Source organism: Ciona robusta, chromosome 7 (genome assembly GCF_009617815.1).
Source record: "Ciona robusta chromosome 7, ASM961781v2".
NCBI classification, from domain to species: Eukaryota; Metazoa; Chordata; class Ascidiacea; order Phlebobranchia; family Cionidae; genus Ciona; species Ciona robusta.
In genome coordinates, this window is record NC_143241.1 from 1,388,911 (window position 1) to 1,400,395 (window position 11,485).

Genomic DNA, 11,485 nt, shown 5'->3' on the forward strand with positions numbered 1-11,485 from the left:
TCTTTGGAAATTGAGTTGATAAAGAAGTATCTTTACCTTCCCTGTATAATATAAATGGAAACGTGGCTTTATATATAGGTGAATAAATGACCTAAATTATTTATATACACCCTGTGCCGGCAAATTACCATATAGCCAAGTAGCAATGGGATTATAAAAAAATAGAAAACACAAACTTCTGATTTTCTCACCACGTTATGCATTAACAATTACATTTTTTTTGCTTGGACGAACAATATATTAGTGTGCACTGGATTAGAACAATCGCCATTTAGTGTCTTGTCCAAGGACACGTACAGCCACAATGATAGCAGCATCGAGTAAACAATTTGTATTTTCTGGGCTAAAGCATAAACCACTGCACCTAGCCCTGAATGACTAACAAGTTTAACAACTATAAACAGCTTTAGTGCAGCACTTACATTTTCAGCAAATGAGTCATGAGTTGAACAATTCTTGTTTTGCAAAGTAAATGTATATCAGTTAGAAAATAACTATTTCGCTTTTACTAAAAGAGAAATACGGGTTCTCGACAGTACACACACGTACCCTCACACAAGTAAAATGATCATATTTGCACAACACGTACCCTCAGCTTTAGTGCAGCCACTGGCGCCGACTCCCAGAGGTGCGAAGGTGCGGCGCACCTCGTGAATTTTCGAGTATAAAATAAATGAACGTCTAAAAAAACGAGATAATTCTTTAAAACTTACGTTTTGTATAAACATTGTTGATTTAGGCAACTAACGATATTACATACTTTAATCGCGCGTTAAAAGCGCCCAGTATAGTTCTAATAAAAGCCGTATTATTAAACTATGGTTATGCGATTTTTGTTCGGGTAAATCATCATGCAGTACGGCATAAATATAATATAAAATAAGTAGTTAGTTACTGCAATACGACATAAATATCAAATAAAACAAGTAGTATTAAAACATACATGTGAATTGTGATAACACTAAGACTAACATTGCTTCTCATTGTTACGGAATTCAAATTAAAACATTTTCTGCATTGGTAAAAAAGTAGTATACGTGGCAAAAATACGTTTACAAAGTTTTTAAAAGTAAAAGTAGAATGTCTGCTGCAAAGCAACGTAAGCTGCAATCGCAATCGATATCCAATTTTTTTGCGCCAGTAAAGGCAGCAGGCAGAGCAGAAACATTTGAGCCTGAAAGAACGAATGCGCCGGATGGTGTTTTGTTAACAACAGAACCAAGTAATTATTCCTCTGGAAATCGTGGCCGGTACTATCAGCCTTCTTGGAAAGAGCAATTTCCATGGATACATTACGACGAAATAGTAGACGTACTTTCTTGCACCTACTGCAAATGGTCTGTAGATTCCGGTAAAGCAATGCCCAAAACACGTGAAAAACTAACAAATAAATCGAAACGGTGGGTGGATGGATTTAATGAATGGCACAAAATGAAGTCAGAATGTAAATTACATGAAAACCGTCCATACCACCTTGAGTGCGCAGCAGCCTATTTGGCAAGAAATTCCACATCACCTGGTACGACACAGCAACAAGATACGATTACAAAAATAAACACCGCTGCACTTGCACAGAGGAAGTTAAACTATGAGGCACTCGTGGCTATATTCGATTCCGTGCTCTTCTTGGCGGGTCAGGGGATAGCTTTTCGTGGTCATGACGAGTATAGTTCAAATTTTGTACAGACCGTTCGTTTGCTTTCGGTTCACTCGTCCCATGTTCATCGTTGGCTAAACAGACCCGACAAATACAAATGGATGAGTCACGATATACAAAATGAAATGCTCCGAATGTGCAGCGATGCAATAACTAAATTACTTCTAGGACGTATTCGAGAGTCGAAATATTTTGCAATAATCGCAGACGAAACATCAGACATTTCACACACGGAGCAACTTTCTCTGTGCATTCGGCACGTAGATAGGGAGTTTATTGTTCACGAGAGTCTTATTGGTTTGTTCAATGTGGGGAAAACTGATGCATTGACGCTGTTTACTACCATCTGTAATGCGTTAAATGATTTTGGTTTAGATATTGCCAATTGTAGAGGGCAGTCTTATGACGGAGCAGCAAATATGCGAGGAAACATAAGTGGTGTCCAGGCCAGATTTCGTCAAGTTAACCCACTCGCACCGTATGTGTACTGCTCCGGCCACAAGTTGAATTTAGTTGTTCAGGAAGCATTCATGTTGCACCATGAAGGAATAAATGCCCTTAAACTTCTATCCGCCATTGTAAATTTCATTCAAGTTTCCCCTAAACGCCTGGCAAATTATAAAGAATTTCTAGAAGTTAATAATGAATCAAATCTAAAGTCTAGTCTTCGTCCCCTTTGTCCAACACGGTGGGTGATGCATCTTCCAGCTCTTGATGCCTTTCTCGCAAACTACAAAAATATTCTTAACTGGCTCGAAAAAGTCTGTAACGATACAGAACTCGACAGACTAACCCGAAGTACAGCTCGGGCTCACCTTGGTTCCATCGAAAAATTTTCCTCATACTTCATGCTTCGATTGTTCCAAAAAATTTTGGCTTGGGTGCATCCGGTTCATACCGCGATGCAAGGACGTCAAATGACCATGGGAAGGTTTAAGCTACTTTTAAACAACCTGATCTGCACTTTTTCCGCAGCCACCGCTAACACATGTAACGCTAAACACTTCACTGACTCGGTTGTACAATCTGCAAAGGAACTTGGACTAAACGAACCGACGACTCCACGGGGAAATGTCAATTTCTCTTCGATAGAATTTTTTTGCAGTATACACACCAGTCTTGTTGAACATGTCACAAATTCTATTCTGGAACGTTACGATAAGGAAGGATTAGAACACCTGGTAAATATAGAAAACATGATAAACAACGACCCTATTCCAGAAACATTTATATCTGACAATTTTCCCGATTTAGATTCGAAACGGTTTACAGCAGAAAAAGAGCAATTTAATTTGTACAAGATTCACCACAAACTGGATAAAAATTTAACATTGCATGAAGTAAGCAAGATGTTTGAAAATGACAAGACTCTGGAAATGATGCTGCCTAATATCGCACTTCTAATTCGCTTGTATCTCACTCTCCCTTGCACGACTTGCGAAGCTGAGCGATCTTTTAGTTGTCTAAGAAGAATAAAGACTTACCTTCGATCAACGATGACACAACAACGTTTGAATCATGTGTGTATGTTAAACGTACACGCTGATATTATTCAAAAGCTCAACAAGACGGAAATTATTGAAAAGTTCGTTGCCAAAAATTTAGTTCGAAAAAATACTTTCTCGTTTTAAAACCGAATTTAGCTACGTTATAAACTGTTGTTCTTGCTTTTTATATTAGTTCCTGTTATTTTCTTTTATCTTTTTGTTTGCACCGTTGTGTAGAAGTTAAATAAATGTATAAACAAGAAGCCAGACATGAGTACGCACTAAAAAGTTCTTTTGTTGGACAGTAAATTAAACGGAAGAGAAAGCGTCTTTGATTGCGTATAAACTGCATAGAATTACGAAATAATATTCCTCCCGCGAAACTTATGTAAGAATCAATTGGTGAAGAATAAAAATAACGCGTTTTACTGCGCATAAAATTTACTATTCGAATGACGTAAACGGGCCGTGACGTCATAGTTTTCGATCCGCACCTCGACGATTTTTTTGAACTCGGCGCCTATGAGTGCAGCACTTACATTTTCAGCAAATGAGTCATGAGTTGAACAATTCTTGTTTTGCAAAGTAAATGTATATCAGTTAGAAAATAACTATTTCGCTTTTACTAAAAGAGAAATACGGGTTCTCGACAGTACACACACGTACCCTCACACAAGTAAAATGATCATATTTGCACAACACGTACCCTCACACAAGTAAAATGATTATTTTGGCACAACACGTACCCCCACACAAGTAAAATGATCATATTTGCACGACACGTACCCTCACACAAGTAAAATGATCATATTTGCACGACACGGTACCACGACACGTACCCTCACACAAGTAAAATGATCATATTTGCACGACACGGTACCCTCACACAAGTAAATGTTGACTTTTGCACGACACGTACCCTCACACAAGTAAAATGATCTATTTGCACAACACGTACCCTCACACAAGTAAAATGATTATTTTGGCACAACACGTACCCCCACACAAGTAAAATGATCATATTTGCACAACACGTACCCTCACACAAGTAAAATGTTAACTTTTGCACAACACGTACCCTCACACAAGTAAAATGATCATATTTGCACGACACGGTACCCTCACACAAGTGGGCTAAAGCATAAACCACTGCACCTAGCCCTGAATGACTAACAAGTTAACAACTATAAACAGCTTTAGTGCAGCACTTACATTTTCAGCAAATGAGTCATGAGTTGAACAATTCTTGTTTTGCAAAGTAAATGTATATCAGTTAGAAAATAACTATTTCGCTTTTACTAAAAGAGAAATACGGGTTCTCGACAGTACACACACGTACCCTCACACAAGTAAAATGATCATATTTGCACAACACGTACCCTCAGCTTTAGTGCAGCCACTGGCGCCGACTCCCAGAGGTGCGAAGGTGCGGCGCACCTCGTGAATTTTCGAGTATAAAATAAATGAACGTCTAAAAAAACGAGATAATTCTTTAAAACTTACGTTTTGTATAAACATTGTTGATTTAGGCAACTAACGATATTACATACTTTAATCGCGCGTTAAAAGCGCCCAGTATAGTTCTAATAAAAGCCGTATTATTAAACTATGGTTATGCGATTTTTGTTCGGGTAAATCATCATGCAGTACGGCATAAATATAATATAAAATAAGTAGTTAGTTACTGCAATACGACATAAATATCAAATAAAACAAGTAGTATTAAAACATACATGTGAATTGTGATAACACTAAGACTAACATTGCTTCTCATTGTTACGGAATTCAAATTAAAACATTTTCTGCATTGGTAAAAAAGTAGTATACGTGGCAAAAATACGTTTACAAAGTTTTTAAAAGTAAAAGTAGAATGTCTGCTGCAAAGCAACGTAAGCTGCAATCGCAATCGATATCCAATTTTTTTGCGCCAGTAAAGGCAGCAGGCAGAGCAGAAACATTTGAGCCTGAAAGAACGAATGCGCCGGATGGTGTTTTGTTAACAACAGAACCAAGTAATTATTCCTCTGGAAATCGTGGCCGGTACTATCAGCCTTCTTGGAAAGAGCAATTTCCATGGATACATTACGACGAAATAGTAGACGTACTTTCTTGCACCTACTGCAAATGGTCTGTAGATTCCGGTAAAGCAATGCCCAAAACACGTGAAAAACTAACAAATAAATCGAAACGGTGGGTGGATGGATTTAATGAATGGCACAAAATGAAGTCAGAATGTAAATTACATGAAAACCGTCCATACCACCTTGAGTGCGCAGCAGCCTATTTGGCAAGAAATTCCACATCACCTGGTACGACACAGCAACAAGATACGATTACAAAAATAAACACCGCTGCACTTGCACAGAGGAAGTTAAACTATGAGGCACTCGTGGCTATATTCGATTCCGTGCTCTTCTTGGCGGGTCAGGGGATAGCTTTTCGTGGTCATGACGAGTATAGTTCAAATTTTGTACAGACCGTTCGTTTGCTTTCGGTTCACTCGTCCCATGTTCATCGTTGGCTAAACAGACCCGACAAATACAAATGGATGAGTCACGATATACAAAATGAAATGCTCCGAATGTGCAGCGATGCAATAACTAAATTACTTCTAGGACGTATTCGAGAGTCGAAATATTTTGCAATAATCGCAGACGAAACATCAGACATTTCACACACGGAGCAACTTTCTCTGTGCATTCGGCACGTAGATAGGGAGTTTATTGTTCACGAGAGTCTTATTGGTTTGTTCAATGTGGGGAAAACTGATGCATTGACGCTGTTTACTACCATCTGTAATGCGTTAAATGATTTTGGTTTAGATATTGCCAATTGTAGAGGGCAGTCTTATGACGGAGCAGCAAATATGCGAGGAAACATAAGTGGTGTCCAGGCCAGATTTCGTCAAGTTAACCCACTCGCACCGTATGTGTACTGCTCCGGCCACAAGTTGAATTTAGTTGTTCAGGAAGCATTCATGTTGCACCATGAAGGAATAAATGCCCTTAAACTTCTATCCGCCATTGTAAATTTCATTCAAGTTTCCCCTAAACGCCTGGCAAATTATAAAGAATTTCTAGAAGTTAATAATGAATCAAATCTAAAGTCTAGTCTTCGTCCCCTTTGTCCAACACGGTGGGTGATGCATCTTCCAGCTCTTGATGCCTTTCTCGCAAACTACAAAAATATTCTTAACTGGCTCGAAAAAGTCTGTAACGATACAGAACTCGACAGACTAACCCGAAGTACAGCTCGGGCTCACCTTGGTTCCATCGAAAAATTTTCCTCATACTTCATGCTTCGATTGTTCCAAAAAATTTTGGCTTGGGTGCATCCGGTTCATACCGCGATGCAAGGACGTCAAATGACCATGGGAAGGTTTAAGCTACTTTTAAACAACCTGATCTGCACTTTTTCCGCAGCCACCGCTAACACATGTAACGCTAAACACTTCACTGACTCGGTTGTACAATCTGCAAAGGAACTTGGACTAAACGAACCGACGACTCCACGGGGAAATGTCAATTTCTCTTCGATAGAATTTTTTTGCAGTATACACACCAGTCTTGTTGAACATGTCACAAATTCTATTCTGGAACGTTACGATAAGGAAGGATTAGAACACCTGGTAAATATAGAAAACATGATAAACAACGACCCTATTCCAGAAACATTTATATCTGACAATTTTCCCGATTTAGATTCGAAACGGTTTACAGCAGAAAAAGAGCAATTTAATTTGTACAAGATTCACCACAAACTGGATAAAAATTTAACATTGCATGAAGTAAGCAAGATGTTTGAAAATGACAAGACTCTGGAAATGATGCTGCCTAATATCGCACTTCTAATTCGCTTGTATCTCACTCTCCCTTGCACGACTTGCGAAGCTGAGCGATCTTTTAGTTGTCTAAGAAGAATAAAGACTTACCTTCGATCAACGATGACACAACAACGTTTGAATCATGTGTGTATGTTAAACGTACACGCTGATATTATTCAAAAGCTCAACAAGACGGAAATTATTGAAAAGTTCGTTGCCAAAAATTTAGTTCGAAAAAATACTTTCTCGTTTTAAAACCGAATTTAGCTACGTTATAAACTGTTGTTCTTGCTTTTTATATTAGTTCCTGTTATTTTCTTTTATCTTTTTGTTTGCACCGTTGTGTAGAAGTTAAATAAATGTATAAACAAGAAGCCAGACATGAGTACGCACTAAAAAGTTCTTTTGTTGGACAGTAAATTAAACGGAAGAGAAAGCGTCTTTGATTGCGTATAAACTGCATAGAATTACGAAATAATATTCCTCCCGCGAAACTTATGTAAGAATCAATTGGTGAAGAATAAAAATAACGCGTTTTACTGCGCATAAAATTTACTATTCGAATGACGTAAACGGGCCGTGACGTCATAGTTTTCGATCCGCACCTCGACGATTTTTTTGAACTCGGCGCCTATGAGTGCAGCACTTACATTTTCAGCAAATGAGTCATGAGTTGAACAATTCTTGTTTTGCAAAGTAAATGTATATCAGTTAGAAAATAACTATTTCGCTTTTACTAAAAGAGAAATACGGGTTCTCGACAGTACACACACGTACCCTCACACAAGTAAAATGATCATATTTGCACAACACGTACCCTCACACAAGTAAAATGATTATTTTGGCACAACACGTACCCCCACACAAGTAAAATGATCATATTTGCACGACACGTACCCTCACACAAGTAAAATGATCATATTTGCACGACACGGTACCACGACACGTACCCTCACACAAGTAAAATGATCATATTTGCACGACACGGTACCCTCACACAAGTAAATGTTGACTTTTGCACGACACGTACCCTCACACAAGTAAAATGATCTATTTGCACAACACGTACCCTCACACAAGTAAAATGATTATTTTGGCACAACACGTACCCCCACACAAGTAAAATGATCATATTTGCACAACACGTACCCTCACACAAGTAAAATGTTAACTTTTGCACAACACGTACCCTCACACAAGTAAAATGATCATATTTGCACGACACGGTACCCTCACACAAGTGGGCTAAAGCATAAACCACTGCACCTAGCCCTGAATGACTAACAAGTTAACAACTATAAACAGCTTTAGTGCAGCACTTACATTTTCAGCAAATGAGTCATGAGTTGAACAATTCTTGTTTTGCAAAGTAAATGTATATCAGTTAGAAAATAACTATTTCGCTTTTACTAAAAGAGAAATACGGGTTCTCGACAGTACACACACGTACCCTCACACAAGTAAAATGATCATATTTGCACAACACGTACCCTCAGCTTTAGTGCAGCCACTGGCGCCGACTCCCAGAGGTGCGAAGGTGCGGCGCACCTCGTGAATTTTCGAGTATAAAATAAATGAACGTCTAAAAAAACGAGATAATTCTTTAAAACTTACGTTTTGTATAAACATTGTTGATTTAGGCAACTAACGATATTACATACTTTAATCGCGCGTTAAAAGCGCCCAGTATAGTTCTAATAAAAGCCGTATTATTAAACTATGGTTATGCGATTTTTGTTCGGGTAAATCATCATGCAGTACGGCATAAATATAATATAAAATAAGTAGTTAGTTACTGCAATACGACATAAATATCAAATAAAACAAGTAGTATTAAAACATACATGTGAATTGTGATAACACTAAGACTAACATTGCTTCTCATTGTTACGGAATTCAAATTAAAACATTTTCTGCATTGGTAAAAAAGTAGTATACGTGGCAAAAATACGTTTACAAAGTTTTTAAAAGTAAAAGTAGAATGTCTGCTGCAAAGCAACGTAAGCTGCAATCGCAATCGATATCCAATTTTTTTGCGCCAGTAAAGGCAGCAGGCAGAGCAGAAACATTTGAGCCTGAAAGAACGAATGCGCCGGATGGTGTTTTGTTAACAACAGAACCAAGTAATTATTCCTCTGGAAATCGTGGCCGGTACTATCAGCCTTCTTGGAAAGAGCAATTTCCATGGATACATTACGACGAAATAGTAGACGTACTTTCTTGCACCTACTGCAAATGGTCTGTAGATTCCGGTAAAGCAATGCCCAAAACACGTGAAAAACTAACAAATAAATCGAAACGGTGGGTGGATGGATTTAATGAATGGCACAAAATGAAGTCAGAATGTAAATTACATGAAAACCGTCCATACCACCTTGAGTGCGCAGCAGCCTATTTGGCAAGAAATTCCACATCACCTGGTACGACACAGCAACAAGATACGATTACAAAAATAAACACCGCTGCACTTGCACAGAGGAAGTTAAACTATGAGGCACTCGTGGCTATATTCGATTCCGTGCTCTTCTTGGCGGGTCAGGGGATAGCTTTTCGTGGTCATGACGAGTATAGTTCAAATTTTGTACAGACCGTTCGTTTGCTTTCGGTTCACTCGTCCCATGTTCATCGTTGGCTAAACAGACCCGACAAATACAAATGGATGAGTCACGATATACAAAATGAAATGCTCCGAATGTGCAGCGATGCAATAACTAAATTACTTCTAGGACGTATTCGAGAGTCGAAATATTTTGCAATAATCGCAGACGAAACATCAGACATTTCACACACGGAGCAACTTTCTCTGTGCATTCGGCACGTAGATAGGGAGTTTATTGTTCACGAGAGTCTTATTGGTTTGTTCAATGTGGGGAAAACTGATGCATTGACGCTGTTTACTACCATCTGTAATGCGTTAAATGATTTTGGTTTAGATATTGCCAATTGTAGAGGGCAGTCTTATGACGGAGCAGCAAATATGCGAGGAAACATAAGTGGTGTCCAGGCCAGATTTCGTCAAGTTAACCCACTCGCACCGTATGTGTACTGCTCCGGCCACAAGTTGAATTTAGTTGTTCAGGAAGCATTCATGTTGCACCATGAAGGAATAAATGCCCTTAAACTTCTATCCGCCATTGTAAATTTCATTCAAGTTTCCCCTAAACGCCTGGCAAATTATAAAGAATTTCTAGAAGTTAATAATGAATCAAATCTAAAGTCTAGTCTTCGTCCCCTTTGTCCAACACGGTGGGTGATGCATCTTCCAGCTCTTGATGCCTTTCTCGCAAACTACAAAAATATTCTTAACTGGCTCGAAAAAGTCTGTAACGATACAGAACTCGACAGACTAACCCGAAGTACAGCTCGGGCTCACCTTGGTTCCATCGAAAAATTTTCCTCATACTTCATGCTTCGATTGTTCCAAAAAATTTTGGCTTGGGTGCATCCGGTTCATACCGCGATGCAAGGACGTCAAATGACCATGGGAAGGTTTAAGCTACTTTTAAACAACCTGATCTGCACTTTTTCCGCAGCCACCGCTAACACATGTAACGCTAAACACTTCACTGACTCGGTTGTACAATCTGCAAAGGAACTTGGACTAAACGAACCGACGACTCCACGGGGAAATGTCAATTTCTCTTCGATAGAATTTTTTTGCAGTATACACACCAGTCTTGTTGAACATGTCACAAATTCTATTCTGGAACGTTACGATAAGGAAGGATTAGAACACCTGGTAAATATAGAAAACATGATAAACAACGACCCTATTCCAGAAACATTTATATCTGACAATTTTCCCGATTTAGATTCGAAACGGTTTACAGCAGAAAAAGAGCAATTTAATTTGTACAAGATTCACCACAAACTGGATAAAAATTTAACATTGCATGAAGTAAGCAAGATGTTTGAAAATGACAAGACTCTGGAAATGATGCTGCCTAATATCGCACTTATAATTCGCTTGTATCTCACTCTCCCTTGCACGACTTGCGAAGCTGAGCGATCTTTTAGTTGTCTAAGAAGAATAAAGACTTACCTTCGATCAACGATGACACAACAACGTTTGAATCATGTGTGTATGTTAAACGTACACGCTGATATTATTCAAAAGCTCAACAAGACGGAAATTATTGAAAAGTTCGTTGCCAAAAATTTAGTTCGAAAAAATACTTTCTCGTTTTAAAACCGAATTTAGCTACGTTATAAACTGTTGTTCTTGCTTTTTATATTAGTTCCTGTTATTTTCTTTTATCTTTTTGTTTGCACCGTTGTGTAGAAGTTAAATAAATGTATAAACAAGAAGCCAGACATGAGTACGCACTAAAAAGTTCTTTTGTTGGACAGTAAATTAAACGGAAGAGAAAGCGTCTTTGATTGCGTATAAACTGCATAGAATTACGAAATAATATTCCTCCCGCGAAACTTATGTAAGAATCAATTGGTGAAGAATAAAAATAACGCGTTTTACTGCGCATAAAATTTACTATTCGAATGACGTAAACGGGCCGTGAC

The 11,485-nt window shown here is 38.4% G+C and overlaps 3 protein-coding genes across 9 annotated transcripts; all 3 read left to right on the forward strand.

The window, feature by feature from the left end:
* Nucleotides 1–604: 604 nt before the first annotated feature.
* Nucleotides 605–3,261, forward strand: LOC149733343 (zinc finger MYM-type protein 1-like). Of its 3 annotated transcripts, XM_089880391.1 has the most exons (3): nucleotides 605–2,838; nucleotides 2,912–2,997; nucleotides 3,101–3,237. In XM_089880391.1, exons 1-2 carry the CDS (start codon nucleotides 1,081–1,083, stop codon nucleotides 2,984–2,986), a joined length of 1,833 nt encoding a protein of 610 aa, XP_089736517.1. In that variant the 5' UTR covers nucleotides 605–1,080; the 3' UTR covers nucleotides 2,987–2,997; nucleotides 3,101–3,237. The 3 variants fall into 3 exon arrangements, with proteins under 3 accessions (XP_089736517.1, XP_089736514.1, XP_089736515.1); XM_089880388.1 differs by having other exon boundaries at nucleotides 605–2,997; nucleotides 3,101–3,261; XM_089880389.1 differs by having other exon boundaries at nucleotides 2,912–3,131.
* A 1,277-nt stretch (nucleotides 3,262–4,538) lies between these two features.
* On the forward strand, nucleotides 4,539–7,195 carry LOC149733344 (zinc finger MYM-type protein 1-like). Of its 3 annotated transcripts, XM_089880450.1 has the most exons (3): nucleotides 4,539–6,772; nucleotides 6,846–6,931; nucleotides 7,035–7,171. In XM_089880450.1, exons 1-2 carry the CDS (start codon nucleotides 5,015–5,017, stop codon nucleotides 6,918–6,920), a joined length of 1,833 nt encoding a protein of 610 aa, XP_089736576.1. In that variant the 5' UTR covers nucleotides 4,539–5,014; the 3' UTR covers nucleotides 6,921–6,931; nucleotides 7,035–7,171. The 3 variants fall into 3 exon arrangements, with proteins under 3 accessions (XP_089736576.1, XP_089736574.1, XP_089736575.1); XM_089880448.1 differs by having other exon boundaries at nucleotides 4,539–6,931; nucleotides 7,035–7,195; XM_089880449.1 differs by having other exon boundaries at nucleotides 6,846–7,065.
* Nucleotides 7,196–8,472: 1,277 nt separating this feature from the next.
* Nucleotides 8,473–11,129, forward strand: LOC149733345 (zinc finger MYM-type protein 1-like). 3 transcript variants are annotated; one of them, XM_089880453.1, is made up of 3 exons: nucleotides 8,473–10,706; nucleotides 10,780–10,865; nucleotides 10,969–11,105. In XM_089880453.1, the coding sequence occupies exons 1-2, from the start codon at nucleotides 8,949–8,951 to the stop codon at nucleotides 10,852–10,854; spliced, it is 1,833 nt and encodes a 610-aa protein (XP_089736579.1). In that variant the 5' UTR covers nucleotides 8,473–8,948; the 3' UTR covers nucleotides 10,855–10,865; nucleotides 10,969–11,105. The 3 variants fall into 3 exon arrangements, with proteins under 3 accessions (XP_089736579.1, XP_089736577.1, XP_089736578.1); XM_089880451.1 differs by having other exon boundaries at nucleotides 8,473–10,865; nucleotides 10,969–11,129; XM_089880452.1 differs by lacking the exon at nucleotides 10,969–11,105 and having other exon boundaries at nucleotides 10,780–10,919.
* The last annotated feature ends 356 nt before the right edge of the window (nucleotides 11,130–11,485 follow it).

Bases quoted from the DNA above. Each gene is read 5' to 3' on its own strand.
- LOC149733344 (XM_089880448.1), top strand. From the start codon at position 5,015: ATGTCTGCTGCAAAGCAACGTAAGCTGCAATCGCAATCGATATCCAAT. The intron at 6,932-7,034 runs GTAAGCAAGATG...CGACTTGCGAAG, and splicing joins AAAATTTAACATTGCATGAA to CTGAGCGATCTTTTAGTTGT.
- LOC149733343 (XM_089880388.1), top strand. From the start codon at position 1,081: ATGTCTGCTGCAAAGCAACGTAAGCTGCAATCGCAATCGATATCCAAT. The intron at 2,998-3,100 runs GTAAGCAAGATG...CGACTTGCGAAG, and splicing joins AAAATTTAACATTGCATGAA to CTGAGCGATCTTTTAGTTGT.
- LOC149733345 (XM_089880451.1), top strand. From the start codon at position 8,949: ATGTCTGCTGCAAAGCAACGTAAGCTGCAATCGCAATCGATATCCAAT. The intron at 10,866-10,968 runs GTAAGCAAGATG...CGACTTGCGAAG, and splicing joins AAAATTTAACATTGCATGAA to CTGAGCGATCTTTTAGTTGT.